Here is a 15,614-nt window from a genome sequence, read left to right on the forward strand (position 1 = left end):
TAGATAGACTAGAATAGAAAACTTAGAAGTAAATGAATCTGCTTACAGGCAACTGATTTTTGACTAAGTATCAAAAATATCAAATGGAATAGTGACAGCCTCTTCCACAAGTGGTACTGGAAAAATTGGATCTCCACAGGCAGAATAATGAAACAGGACCCATCCCAAATCCCATGCACAAAAACAAAGTCGAGATGGATTTCAAAAGACCAAACTCACTGTCACTGAGTCAATTCTAATTCATAGAGAGCCTACAGGACAGGGTGGAACTGCCCCTGTGGGTTTCTCAGACTGTTACTCTTTATGAGAGTAGAAAGCCTTGTCTATTTTCTGTGGAGCTACTGGAGGTTTTGAACTGTTGACTCTATGAATAGCAGCCCAACAGGTAATGATCATACCACCACATCTCCTTAAGATGGATTAGAGACCTAAAATAAACCCGAGAGCTATAATATCATCAAAGAGACAATTAGGACAAATTTAGGGCTCCTACTACAGGGATACCCAGACTACCAAGTATAACAAAGGAAGCACACATAGTGGAAGGCAGATTCCATGATTGGGGCCTGCTAAAAATAAAACACTTCTATACATCAAAAACCTTCATCAAGAGAAAAATGAGAGTCCACCCAATGGGAAAACGCTTTAGCGATGAAACAGCAGACAAGGGTTAAGTTATCAAAATCTATAGAACTTTACCACACTTGAACATGAAAATAACAAAGGATCCAATTAAAAGTGGGCAAAAGACATGAACAGGCAATTCACCAAAAAATGACACTATGTTTATGATCACTAGACACCTGGGAGAAAATCAATGCTAAAATGAGCTATCACCTTACACCCACAATGATAGCCCAATTAAACAAAAACAGAAAATACTATAAAACAACAAACAAAGGCTGGAAAGGAGATGGAGAGATTGGAGCTCTTCTACAATACCAGTAGGCATGCAAACAGGTACAGCCATTGTGGAAAGTGATGTGCCACTCCCTAAAACAACTGGGACTAGAAATCCCATCTGGTCTAGTAGTAACTTTATTGGGAATATACCCCAAGGAAGTAGGAGACGGCACAGGAACAAATGTGTGCTCTAGTATGTTCATTGAGGCAAAGTTCACAATATCAAGAAGCTGGAAACAGTCCAAATACCCATCAGTAGAATGGATAACGAAATCACAAAAAGACAACTATTTTATGAGACCAGTACTATTAAAAAAATTTTAAAACCACCAACACAAAGACGGGGCCATCTGATCTTGCATTCTGGTTTCCCAGAGCATGAGGTAGTGCTCCTGCTAGTGTTCCTGAACTATACATCTCCCCTTCTTTTGGCATCTTCAAAATCAGTTCAACGGGAGAATCCTTAAATCAACTGAGGACGGAGTCAGTCCCATGATGTGAGGAATAGGAGAAAAGTAATCAGTTCCTGCCATAAAGCACTATTCTACTTAAAAAAAAGAAAAGAAAAGAAAACTCAATGCCTTTGAATTGATACTGACTCATAGTGACCCTACAGGACAGGAGAGAAATGCCCAAGACTGGACCTCTTTGCAGGAGTAACCTGTCTTTCTGTCTGAGAGACTGTGTCTGGAACTAATGACGTTGAGGAGAAGCCCAACACATGCTCACGACACCGCCAGGGCTCTTCGCACGGTCACTTCAAGCTAACAGACACTCCCACAAGAGTGACGGGTCAGCTGACTGGAAACCCAAGGGAAGAGATAGGAGGGCAGGGGGAGAGGGGGAGATCTGTCTCAGAGAAGGTGATCACGCTGCTGTTGGTGGACAAACTTTGTGGGGCAATTTACCAGAGGGAAAAAAAAAAATCTCAAAATTAAATGTCTAGTCCACCAAAGGGAGAATAAGCCAGGTAGCCTATCACTAATTGAACACTTTTGACCAAGTTGTATTCAGTCCTTGGTGATTAAGGCCTTGTGCGAGAAACAAGCAGTACAGTAGACTCTGTCCCTCGGTGCTGCCTACCATCCGTCATATACCACACCATGAGGATCCAATTTAATGGATCCTACCACTGAAAGAACTGGACTTTTAGCACACCAGTAGCAGATTTAAGGAACTAAACTACTCCCATGGGACTAAGGCTGGTATGACCTGGTGTGAGAAGAAGCAGAGGACTACTTTCTATCCCAACTAGGATATAGAAGTCATTGGACTTTAGCTCAAAATTCTTGCCTTGAGGGTGCCCAATAAATGGCAATGCAAGACCGCAATAGATGTGTCATGTTCATACTCGTGTTGCCTTTGTGTGTGTGTGTTTGTGTCTAAAGGGTATTTATTGTATCATGTTGATGAGTTCATTTTCTTTTTTGTTGTTGTTTTTTTATTCCTTATTTTTTAATCATTTTATTAGGGGCTCATACAACACTTATCACAATCCATACATATATCAATTGGGACATACATATATCAATTTTGGACATTTATTGCCCTCATTACTCTGAAAACATTTGCTCTCCACTTAAGCCCCTGGCATCAGATCCTCAATTTTTCCCCTCCCTCCCTGCTCCCCCATCCCTCATGAACCCTTCATAATTTATAAATTATTATTTTGTCATATCTTGACCTGTCCAATGTCTCCCTTCACCCACTATTCTATTGTCCATCCCCCAGGGAGGAGGTCCCATGTAGATCCTTGCAATCAGTTCCCCCTTTCCAACCCACCCTCCCTCCCAGTATCACCACTCACACCACTGGTCCTGAAGAGATTATCCGCCCTGGACTCCCTGTGTTTCCAGTTCTTATTTGTACCAGTGTACAACCTCTAGTCTAGCCAGACTTGCAAGGTCAAATTGAGATCATGACAGTGGGTGTGTGCAGGGGGTGGAGGGGACATGGGCAAGCATTTAATAACTAGACTGAAGGAAGTTGTATGTTTCATCGTTGCTACATCGCACCATGACTGGCTCAACTCCTCCCTGAGACCCTTCTGTAAGGGGATATCCAGTGTCCTACAAATGAGCTTTGGGTCTCCACTCTGTACCACTTCCCACCTCATTCACTATGAAAAGATTTTTTTTCTTCAGTGATCGTATCATGGAAATGAGCACAAAATGATATGATTTTTTGTTCTTTGATGCCTGATAACTGATCCCTTCAGCACCTCGTGATCACATAGGCTGGTGTGCTTCTTCCATGTGGGCTTTATTGCTTTTGAGCTAGATGGTCACTTGTTTACCTTCAAGGCTTTAAGATCCCAGACACTATATCTTTTGATAGCTGGCACCATCAGCTTTCTTCACCACATTTGCTTATTCACCCACTTTGTCTTCAGCGATTATGTCAGGAAGTTGAGCATGATGGAATTCTAGTTTAATAGAAGTATTCTTGAATTGAGGGAGTACTTGAGTGGAGGCCCAATGTGCTTCTGCTACCTTAATACTAAACCTATAAATATATGCACATAGATCTATTTCCCCATCCTCGCGTGTCAGGGCCATCTGGCTATCCTTCTTCCAAGACAGGTTTGTTTGTTCATCTGTTAATCCATAGTACTTTCCCTGTTCTTCACAAGCATTATATTTCAAATGCATTGATTGTTCATGGTCTCTCTTATCCCTTATCCAACTTTTACATACGAATGAGGTAATAGAAAATATAGTGTCTTGAATCAGGCACACCTTATTCTTCAAAGTGACATCTTTATTCTATAATACGTTGAGGTCTTTTACAGGAGCTGGAGCAATGCTCATGGAAGCAGCAGTCAATGAATCAAATGACATGTTGCACTGAGCACATCTGCTGTGCCATCCCCTGGAAGAGCAAGGACACCACTTTAAAGAGTAAGGTGTACTTGAACTAAACCATGGGATTTTCTATTTTCAACTCACTGTCATGGAGTCAATTCTGACTTATGTAGACCCTATAAGATAGGTGAGAACTGCCCCTGTGTGTTTCTAAGATGGTAACTCTTTACTTGAGTCAATTTCCCTTGCTGCGGGCCTGTGGGTTCAAACCTTGAACTTTGGGTCACAGCCTAATGCATAACCATTTCACCACCAGGACTCCTTCTTTTCAATTGCCTCATATGCACGTGAAATTTGAACAATATCATCCCTCATGCTATGTTCTCTTCTGAGACCAGATTGAATTTTTGGCAGCTACACTGTTTAGATACACTGTAGCCATCATTGTTGAATTATCTAGAGCAAAATTTGACTTGTCTGCAATATTAATGATAGTTTGATCATTTCTTCATTCTGCTGGGAAACCTTTCTTTGGAATGAACACAAGCATGGATGTCTTCCAGGCGACTGGCGAGGTCTTCCAAATGTCTTGCCACAAAGGAATGAGTGCTTCCAGATTTCATCAGCCGGTTGAAACATTTCTTTAGGTCTCGCACAATTTCTGGAGCCGTGTCCTTCTGCTAACACCGCCAATGCCACTTGGATTTCTTCTGTACTATCGGTTCTTGATCACATAGGACTTGAAATATTAGAATCTCAGCCAGTTCCTTTTGATACAATTCCTCTGTGTATTCTTTCGATCTTCTTGCGGTGCTTCCTGCATCATTGACTATTTTGACCATAGAATCCTTCCATATTGCATCTTAAGGCTTGGAATTTTCCTTAGGTTCTTCCAACCCCTGATATGCTGAGCATGTTTTTGTTTCGGGCTTTTTAACTCAAGAGTTTTGCAAATTTGATTATATTTTACTTTGTCTTCTTGGGCTTCTCTTTGAAATGTTCTATTCAGCTCACTTACTTTAGCTACTACTCTACATGAAGAATTATTGTCAGAATTCCCGACAGCCACTTTTAATGTTTCTGTCTTTTTTGTCTTCAGCGGACCACTTACTTGTTTCATTCCGATGCCCTAAATGCCATCCCACAGTTCTTCAGGTGTCCATCATTAGTGTTCAGTGTGCCGGATCTCTTCTTGAGAGGTTCTCTACATTTCTGTGGTATATACTCTAGGTCTTAGTTTGGCTCTTCTGATCTTATTTTAATTTTTTACAGCTTCTACTTGACCTTTCATATGAGAAAATGGTGGTCTGTTCCATAGTCAGCCCTTGGCCTGATTGGGTTGCTCCATCATCTCTTCCCAGAGATGGAGTAAATTTGATTATTGGGTACTCTGTCAGGGAGCTCCATGAGTAAAGTTGCCATTCATGCTGTTGGAAGATGTATTTGGGAAAAATAAATCATTGGTCTAGCAACATTCTCTTATTCTACCATCTCCAGCTTTGTTTCTATCACCAATACCATAGTTTCCTCTTTGTTTATTCTTCATTTCTTTCACTTTGTTTCCAACTTCCCTCTTTGTTTCCAACTTTTACCTTCCAATAATTTTTAATTTCCAATAATTACCAATGTATCTTGATTGCATGTGTGATCGATTTCAGACAGAATAAGTTGGTAGAATTGTTTAGTTTCTTCATCACTAGCTTTAGTGGTTGGTGTGTAATTTGAATAATAGTTGTATTCACTGAACTTCCTTGTGGGCTGGTGGATATTATCCTATCATAGACACCACTATACTTAAAGATAGACCTTGAAATACTCTTTTTGACTATGATGGTGATGTCATCCCTCCTGAATTTTTCACTCACAATATAGTAAACCATATGATTATCTGGTTCAATATGGCCAATACCAGTCCATTGCAGTTTACTAATGCCTATTAGTATAAAGGTATCACTCTTTAGGCTTTCCATTTCATTTTGATGAATTCCAATTTCCTAGATTCGTATTTCCATACACTTCACATCCTTGGTTTTTATTTGAGGTTTGCAGTTGATTATTTTGTGTTTTATTCATATTTCATACACTCCACATTCTGGTTATGAATGGATGTTTGCAATTTGTGTGTGTGTTTGATTTTTATCTGATGAGCTATGCCTCATCAACAAATGACAACCCTTAAAGCTTTGCTCCATCCACACCATGTGGCTGACTATATAGTTGGAGGAGGCAGCTCTTCCCCAGTTGCATTTTGAAAGCCCTCCAACCTGAGAAACTCGTCTTCCGGCATGATATCTGACAGTACTCACTGCAACTCAAAAACTTCAAAGTGTCTAAACCTCTAGAAGGCGACAGCCTAGTTTCTTCATATTCTGTCCTTATTCTGGAAGCTCCACTGACACCTGTTCACCTGGGGTGAGCCTGCTGGCATTGTGATTACAGACAGCATAGTTTCCAGCATCACTGCCACTCCAAAGCCACCACAGTGGGGCAGACAGACAGACAAGTATTGGGTTTATAAAATACTAGGTGAATTCGGAATTGGTTTGCATTCCACTAAACTGCTAAACACGAGGTGGGTGCAAGTAATTTGCTCCTGTAAAGTTTTGCAGTTTCTGAAATCCTGAGGACCGGTTCTACTCCTCAGCCCTTTAGGATTGCCCTTCAGGAGTCAGAGTCTACTCAGTTGCAGTTACTTTGGTTTTAGATTTGTAACTAATTAAAAGGTTGGCTGATTAGATCCACCCAGCAGATCTCATAACAGTTGCCTGATGATCTGCTTCTGAAAGATTAGATTCAAGAGAAACCAATGAAGCTCAGGCTTATTCTGTGATATTTGCTGTCTCCTTGAGAAGAAACTAATGAGACACAAAGAGTTTAGTTTTACATGGATTACAAAAAATTTATTTTTAGAAAATGTAAAGGATGCAAAACGGTAGCATGTCGTCTATGTAATACAACAACTCTTCAAATAGAAATAGACACTGGCTTGGAACTGACACTACTTCCAGGAGACCCAAAGTGTTTCAAAGGCCCAGCAGTCAGAGTGTGGGATTATGGAGGTCAAGTTATTAATGGGTTTTAGCTCAGGTATGCCTCACTGTGGGTCCAGTGGGCCGCCGGACCCATCCTGTGGTTATTTCCCCAGTTCCAGAATGCATCATTGGAATAGACATACTTAGTAACTGGCAGAACACCCATATTCAATCCCTGAAATGTGGAATAAGGGCTATCATGGTAGAAAAGGCCTAAGTGGACACCATTAGAATACGATTGCCTAGGAAAATAGTAAACCAAAAGCAGTACCACATTCCTGGAGGGATTGCAGAGATCCGTGCCACCATCAAAGACTTGAAAGACCTTGAGGGACTGTCAGTGTCTCACAACTCTCTCACGGGAGTGAGTTGCACTGGGTCATTTGTACTGCTTTATAATTTAACTGTTAATTTTTGTATTAGATATCTATCTATCTGTATATAATTTAACTGTTCATTTCTTGTGTTATATATCTTTATAAATATATATATACATTTATAGGGGGAGCGGGGAGGGAGGGGAAAAAAAGAGGACCTGATGCAGAGGGCTTAAGTGGAGAGCAAATGCTTTGAGAGTGATTAGGGCAAAGAATGTATGGATATGCTTTATACAATTGATGTATGTATATGTATGGATTGTGATAAGAGTTGTATGAGCCCCTAATAAAATGTTAAAAAAAGAAAATGATTAGGGCAAAAAATGTACAGATGTGCTTTATACAATTGATGCATGTATATGTATGGATTGTGATAAGAGTTGTATGAGTCCCTAATAAAATGTAAAAAAAGAAAAAAAAGATGTTTTCAGATTTACAATGATTCTTTAACATTAAAAACAAACTATTATAAAAGTCAACATATATATATACACATATATAAAATTATAAACAATCTGGTTTTGTCTCTCTAGAGAACCCTGTCTAACACATTTTGGTAGCAGTAGTGGTTCTAGAGAAGTAAAATCATAAATATGGACTTCTTAAATTCCAGCCTGATTAGTCTTAACACTAGTCATTCTACTTCCATACCCAAAAGCATGGATAGGTCTGCTACCCCAACTAATCCACAGTGTGAAATAGCAAAGATAATACCTAAAGTAGCACCTAAAGTAGATGACGTGCTGGTTAAAGGAGAGGCTCGGAGTGATTGTATATTTGATATTTTCCAGGAGTTTTGTAAGGATGACAAGTATAGGGAAGCTGGTTGGCTGGTCCTTCTTACAATGAAAAGCATGATTAAAGAGAGGGTGAAAAGCATGATTAAAGAGAGGGATGGTCTCAGAACCTCAGAAGCATGCCTCAGGTGCAGATTAACAGATTTGAAAGCTTCCATCTGTGCTACAAAGGAGAGCCTTCTCTCCTCAAGTAAGAGAGCTGACATTGTTGAGACCCAGGTCCAGAGTCTCATTATACGAGTGGCTGAGTTACAATGACAGCTGAATTGCAGATCTAGAGCAGTGTCTGATACCAAAGTGAGGGCATTGATTGGGAAAGGTTGGAACCCTGAAACATGGGATGGGAACACATGGGCTGATGATCCAGAAGAGGAGGATATTCAGCCCTTAGAAACAATTGACCCACCGCAGTCAATAGATCCACCCCTCCCAGCTGAAAGTATTAATTCACAATCCACACCTGAGAAGATTAGTCAAACTATTCAAGTTGATATGCCAGGTGGGGCTGCATCAGTAGTATTGCCTGAGGGAGATGCCTTACAAGATGTTGCTGAGAGCACCCAGGAAACACCCTCACCACCCATTATTTCTGCTAGACCTGTCACTAAAATTAAGTCTCAGAAAGCTCCTAAAGGTAAGGTTGAGATGATTACCCAAGAAGAAGCGCACTATACTCATAAAGATCTGCTTGTGTTTTCAAATACGTACAAGCAGAAGCCTGGGGGATATCCTTGGGAATGGTTACTAAGGGTGTGGGACATTGGTGCACGAAGTGTAATATTAGACCAGTCTGAGTTTCTGGATATGGGACCCGTAAGCACAGACTCTTCTTTCAATGTCTCTGCGAGACAGGCTAAGAGAGGAACTAACTATTTGGTTGGTTCTATGAAGCATGAACTGCCAGATGGCCTAGATTAGACCAACTTAACTACCTGACCTATCTTGGTACACTGCAGAGGAAGGTATCAAAAAGCTTAGGGAAACTGATATGTTGGAATGGATCTATCAAGATATTCCCATAGATCCCAAAAGGGGGTGGCCTGGGGACATACCCTTTACCACAACCATAAGTAATAAGTTTGTGAAGTGGGCCCCAGCATCTCTTAAGACTCCTATAATTGCTATTTTATGTGCACCAGGATTAACAGTGGGCACTTCCCTAAGCGAACTCTAGCATTTGCCCACAATGGGGCTGATTGGTCCCCATGATGGTAGAAGGCAGGTGTCAGCACTGAATCAACAAAGACAGGGTGGGTGTGGTTATAATAGACAGCAAGGTTTCAGTAGTAATCAAAGCAACCTGTCTCGTGTGGAATTATGGCATTGGCTACTTAGCCACGGTGTCCCTAGGAATGAAATAGATGGGAAACCCACTAAATATTTACATGATCTATACAAGTGGATTGTGTAATGATAGATCAGGTGAACAGCAGAATAGACAGCATGATTGCTCAATCAATTCCCAGACCTGAGCCAGTTTACAGACCCACAACCCCTTGAATGAGGGGGAGGCTGGGTCCCTTTGAAGGAGGACCCTGCTACATCACCGAAGGTCTATACTGCTAGTCTTTCTTCTAGCCTTCCCCAAAAGGACCTGTGGCCTTTCACAAGAGAGACTCTTCATGGGGGGAAAGGAAATAATCAAACATTTCAGGGATTACTGGACACTGACTCAGAACTGACATTAGTTACAGGAGACCCAGTGTTTCGAAGGCCCACCAGTCAGAGTGGGGGCTTATGTAGGTCAAGTTATCATTGGAGTTTTAGCTCAGGTATGCCTCACTGTGGGTCCAGTCAGCCCCCGGATCCATCCTGTGGTTATTTCCCCAGTTCCAGAATGCATCATTGGAATAAACATACTTAGTAACTGGCAGAACACCCATATTCAATCCTGAAATGTGAAATAAGGGCTATCATGCTAGGAAAGGCCAAGTATACACCATTAGAATTGCCATTGCCTAGGAAAATAGTAAACCAAAAGCAGTAACCCATTCCTGGAGGGATTGCAGAGATCCGTGCCACCATCAAAGACTTGAAAAACCTTGAGGGACTTGAAACTCTCTCACGGGAGTGAGTTGCACTGAGCCATTTGTACTGCTTTATAATTTAACTGTTCATTTCTTGTATTAGATAGCTATCTATCTGTATATAATTTAACTGTTCATTTCTTGCATTATTTATCTATCTTTATAAATATATAAATATATTATTAGCAATCTGGTTTTGTCTCTCTAGAGAACCCTGTCTAACACAAAGATGATCAAATTAATGGACAATAAAAAAATAATGCCACTCACAAACATTAAAATTTGGGCATGCTTTTCTCACGGTTTAAGATAGATTTAGTTTGTTAATTTGTATATTTCTAAAATTATTTGTTATCAGATGTCATGCTTAATCTTTGTTTCCTCAGTGCATACATTGTGTCTGAAATTTATGCTCTTATTAATATATAAAATATTTTAAAATAAGTTATGTTTTTACATTCCACTTCAATGCCCTTTTGTTCTTCTAGGTGGCGTTTACAGTACTTTTTGATTTGGAAGCTCTTCTGAAGATTTGGTGTTTGGGGTTTACAGGATATATTAGCTCATCACTTCACAAATTTGAGCTTCTCCTTGTGATTGGAACTACCCTTCATGTTTATCCAGACCTATATCATTCTCAATTCACCTACTTTCAGGTAATACAAATGACACTTATTTGTCTTGGGAATAATTTTTTTCTTTTCAGGGTAGATAAGAGTCAACACACTTTACTAAATATACAATTGTTTATGAAATAACTAACTACAGAATCCATTGGCAGTGCAAATGACAAATGTACCTGAATGCTACTGGAAAAGTTCCAGTTTGAGTTCACCCAAGTACCTTGTAAGAAAGGCATAGCAGTCTACTTCTGAAAAATCAGTAAGAGAAAATATGCAGTGTTTGGGTTCCTCTGACACTTTATTAACTTGAGGGCAACTGGTCCTGGTAAAATAACCTGTAGTCAACATAAACCTGTGATTGCAACAATGAGAGCCATGCATAATGAACCACAGACGTTACCTTGGTTCAGTTGTGTTCATGCTTGATGATGATGGTGGTGGTGGTGGTGATGATGATGATGATGATCTCTGTTGTTGTTAAGTGCTGTAAAGTCAGTTTTGACTCATATTGACCCAATGTCCAACAGAATGAAGCACCGCGTGGTCCTGGGCCATCCTCACAATTGTTTGAGCCCCTGGGTGTAGCGGCTGTGTTAATTAACCTTGTCAAGAGCATTCCTCTTTTTCACTTCTCCATTTTACCAAGTGTGATGTCCTTCTCCAAGGTCTGATCTCTCTTGATAATAATGATGATCTTTGGGCTTATTTAATTGCCACAACTGTTTTAATAGTCTTGGAAATTAATCATAATTAAAACATTTTACTTACTGTTTCAAAATTTATTTTGTTGGCGTTGTTGTTTTAAAAGAGGTTGGCATTTAGATGATTTCTATTCACACTGACCTTATAGTAAAGAATAGGATTACTCGTTACGGTTCCTAAGACACAAACTCTTGACAGAAGCAGACTTCACGTCTTTCTCCCACAGAGCAGCTGGTGGGCTCCAATTTCTGATCTTCAGGTTAACAGCCAGGCACTAAACTAATGCAACACTAGAGAGCCTTTTAGATGTATGTGCTGTTTCTAAAATAGCAGATATTTTATTAATTTATGGCTAGCATATATCTAAACTATAGCAAAGTTTATACTTAATAAAGATGTTAGCACATGTTGCTAAAAAACATTGAACATAATTCCAAGTAAAGTTTGTCATTATCAGTAAATCTAAATATAATTGTTTATAAGGAAATGATAAGAATTTTAAATATATATACATTTATTAATTGTAGTTAGTCTGTAATGGGGTGATTAGTATTAGCCACATTATCTATAGGTTCTAATATCCATTGCAGAGTCGACTCAAAACGTTGAAGACAAATTCGTGATTAAAGAGTTTAGTAATGAAGTTAAGAAGTTATAATTCCGGTGAGAAATAGTCAGGATTGAGATGTTACACAGGTCTAATAGGTCTGTTTATGAATGCCCAAAGGGCATGTCACTCTTCTATAAATCTCAGCCTGAAGGCATTGAGCTTAAGCTACTTCGGTCATGAACCCTGGTCCTCAAGCTAGCTTCCTGCAGGAACGCGGTCAGCTTTGCTTGCTCCTGGGGTTGGGAAGTCCAGTGCTTTGTCCCATGCTCTGGGCCTTGGTTCTGCTTTGGCTCCTCTAATGGGACAGCTGTCTTTTGGATCCAGAGGGTTGACTATGCGGGGATCTCGAGGACTCTATCCACTCCTAGCTCTTGCTGATAATGAGATCCATCCTCCTGCTTCTCAGAGGGCTCCTTTATACCTGTAGGATGCCAGTCCAGGAAACCCTATCCGTAATGGCTAACAGGTGAATCCTATCAGTATCTTTCCCCACGTGCAGGGAAGGCCAATTGGGAGGAATGAGGGACTTTGGCTAGATATGCCCTGCAGTCATTTAAAAATATTTTAAAGAAAATGTTTTAAATTGTTTATTAATATATGTCTTTGTCATTATTAAATAGCTTTATTAAATGCACTTTATACTAAATAGTTATGTTATAATTCTTGTTTTATACAATTGAGCATTTTTTCAAATATGACATTTACAAGAACTGTTGTCATCAATTAATATGGCCCATCTAGTCCTAACTCCTTGTGTAGTGTATTGTAGTTGTGGGTTCGACACGTTGACTATACCCTTACTGTGGAGGGTGTTCTCTGCTGGAGGAGCCCTGGTCATGGCCTAGTTGCTGCTTGTTGGGCCACTAACAACAAGGTCATCAGTTCCAAACCACCAGCTACTCCATGGCGGAAAGACAAGCTTTCTACTTCCTTAAAGAGTTATGATTCCTTTTTTTTCCCTCCTCTCTCTCTCTTTTTATTCAATCTTTGTTTTCTTTTGCTTTGGTCTCTGCTATTTTGGTTTGCCTACCTATATAAGATAGACATGGGAAGCAAGCTTGAGGAGAAAGTAACTGGCTCTGGAGGGACCTAGGGGGAAGAGGAGGTGGGAAGGGATCAGTGAACAAACAACACCATAGACACGGGAACAACTGGGGAATTAAAATCAACAACAAGGAGGACATGGAAATCCTGTGGGTGTAGGAGCAGCAGCAATCTAGCTGAGAGAAATTGATAAGAAGCGGAAGAAGGGCAAGCATGATGGTGGGACAGTAGGAGGGTAAAAGGATTCAGAGGAAAGATCTAAGAAGCAAAGCTATGGATACTGGTATGAACATAGGTGTGTACATATGTAAATACACTAATTCATAAAAATAGAGGCATTGGCCTATGTACATATATTTATATGGCAATACACTAAGGTAGTCGGTGGGCTCTGGGTCCCTGCTCAAGCCCTCCCTCAATGCAAAAATACTTTGTTCTAACAACCTGACATTTTGTGATGCTTACACTCCCAGCATGAACACTGAAAATAAAGTGGGTGCATAAGCAAATATGGTGAAGAAAGCTGATGGTGCCCAACTATTAAAATATATGGTATCTGGGGTCTCGAAGGCCTGAAGTGAAACAAGGGCCATCTATCAGAGAAGTAAAGAACCCACCTGGAAGAAGCACACCAGCCACTCCAGCCTGTGTGATCAACAGGTGTCGATGGGATAAGTTAATAGGCATGAGAAGACCCAAAACAAATAAACAAAAAACATATTGTTGAGAATGAGGGGGTCAGAGCAGAGATGCAAAACCCATCAGTAGACAATGGGACATTTCCTCACAAAAGGGTCACAAGAAAGGGATGAGTCAACCATGGCACAGTGTAGCACCAATGAAACACGCAATATTTCTTGAAATTTCCTCACCGCCCACTATCATGACCCCAGTCCTGCCTTTCACTGAAGGCTAGACTAGAGCATGTACACAGGTACAGATAAGAGATAAGATCTCATGTTGCACAGAACCCAGGAACAGGAATGGAGTAGCAATACCAGGAAAATAGGGGGAATGTAGGGAAAGGGGGGTGGGGAGGAACGGAGAACTGATTGCAAGGATAAACACATAACCACACACACACACCCCAGCCCTACCAGGGTACAAACAACAGAAATCATAGGGAAAGGGAAACAGCGGTTAGTGTAAATATGAAAATAATAATAATTTATACTTTATCAAGGGGTCACCAGGGTGTGGGGAGGGAGGAAAAAAAGAGGAGGTGATACCAAGGACACAATAGAAAGTAAATGTTTAGAAATAATGATGGCAACATATGTACACATATGCTTGATATAATTGATGTATGGATTGTTGTAGGAGCTGTAAAAAAACCCAATAAAATGATCTTTTAATTAAAAAGAAAAAGTTACAGTCTTAGAAACCCAAAGGGGAAGTTCTACCCTGTTTGATGGGTTGCTCTGAATTGTACTTGATGCCATGGCAGTGAAGCAGAAAGATGGGGATTTCTACTCCTGTGTGGATTTAGAGTCCCAGAAACCCATAGGGCCATTATGAGTGGACTTGACTCAATGACAGTGAGTTTGTTTTGTTTTGGTTGCTAATTGATGGAATTAGAGTCGGATTAAGACCCGATTGTAATAGAGGATGTGAACCAAGCCCCCCCACCTCCACCCCTCTGTTTCCTTAGGGATATCTTTCTACTTTACCCGAGTTGTGACTTAAGACCTTATCATTTTTTTCCTTCTGGGTATGGTCTACTAAAAGACAAACCACATGACCAAAGCAGTGTTCAATGAATAAGCGCAACCTGGGACGCAGAGAGAAATCACAAGATCATTTGGAAGAGCTGAGACGATGGGACCGTAGGACAGGGTGACAGGTGGTCTGGCTTCCTGGCCCCTGGAGGCAAAGACCAGGGGACCACATGGCTGAGAGACTAAGAACCAAAGGGATATTTGACTGCTAGTTCAAGAGCGGTATTGCTGTGGGCTAATGTGAACTGTTTATGATCCTGACTGGTGATAACTTTAACTTTTGCCTAGTGAACCCCCTTGATTATGAGTGTTGTCTGTGCGCTTGGTGTGGCCATTGTAATGAATTGTTGAACCCAGCTTAGAAATAGAGTACCAAGGGAGGAATGCGTTAAAGGAGGTAAGGCATGCGTGACTCTTGCCTCCCAGTAATAGAGAAGCTAGAGGAGGTCAGCTACACCCACCCCCATCGCTGTTCACGGCAAGTATTCAGTAGTAAAGGTTCCTTTCTTTATAAATGTTCAATATGGGCAGTGTGCTCATTACTCAGTTAATTTTAACCAAAATGATAGCATATCCTATTTGATATTCTAGTCAAAAGTATCTCAAATATAGTCATTTTCTGATTGAAGTTGGTCATTGATATAATGTACCATACCAGAATATACATTAGTCTCTCAATAGGTATTAATAAATAGGGCAAAAAATAGTAGTATGGTTATAAAAGTAATTTAGAGAAAAAAGAATTCCAAATCCTTAAGAGAAATAAGATGTGGTTCAAGACCACTGGTTTTACTTATTGGCAATATCAAAATTACCATTTTCAGGACAATATTAACTTCAACTGGCAGATCACAATTTGTAACTAATACCTTTGGCATCTTAAGAAAAATACTTGGAAATATAATTCACAAAAACAAAAATAAGTTCCCGCAAACACAGGTGGAGCACAATCACAGCCAATCGTGCTGAAGCCACAG

General features: G+C 40.3%; 1 protein-coding gene across 2 annotated transcripts in view; it reads left to right on the top strand.

The window, feature by feature from the left end:
• NALCN (sodium leak channel, non-selective) overlaps positions 1-15,614 on the top strand; it is a 436,823-nt gene that overhangs the window by 194,638 nt on the left and 226,571 nt on the right. For both annotated transcript variants that reach the window (XM_075562611.1, XM_075562612.1), the window contains one exon: positions 10,429-10,596. In XM_075562611.1, coding sequence (XP_075418726.1) covers positions 10,429-10,596 — 168 coding nt within the window. The remainder of the gene's footprint in view (positions 1-10,428; positions 10,597-15,614) is intronic.

Source organism: Tenrec ecaudatus, chromosome 11 (genome assembly GCF_050624435.1).
Source record: "Tenrec ecaudatus isolate mTenEca1 chromosome 11, mTenEca1.hap1, whole genome shotgun sequence".
NCBI lineage: Eukaryota > Metazoa > Chordata > Mammalia > Afrosoricida > Tenrecidae > Tenrec > Tenrec ecaudatus.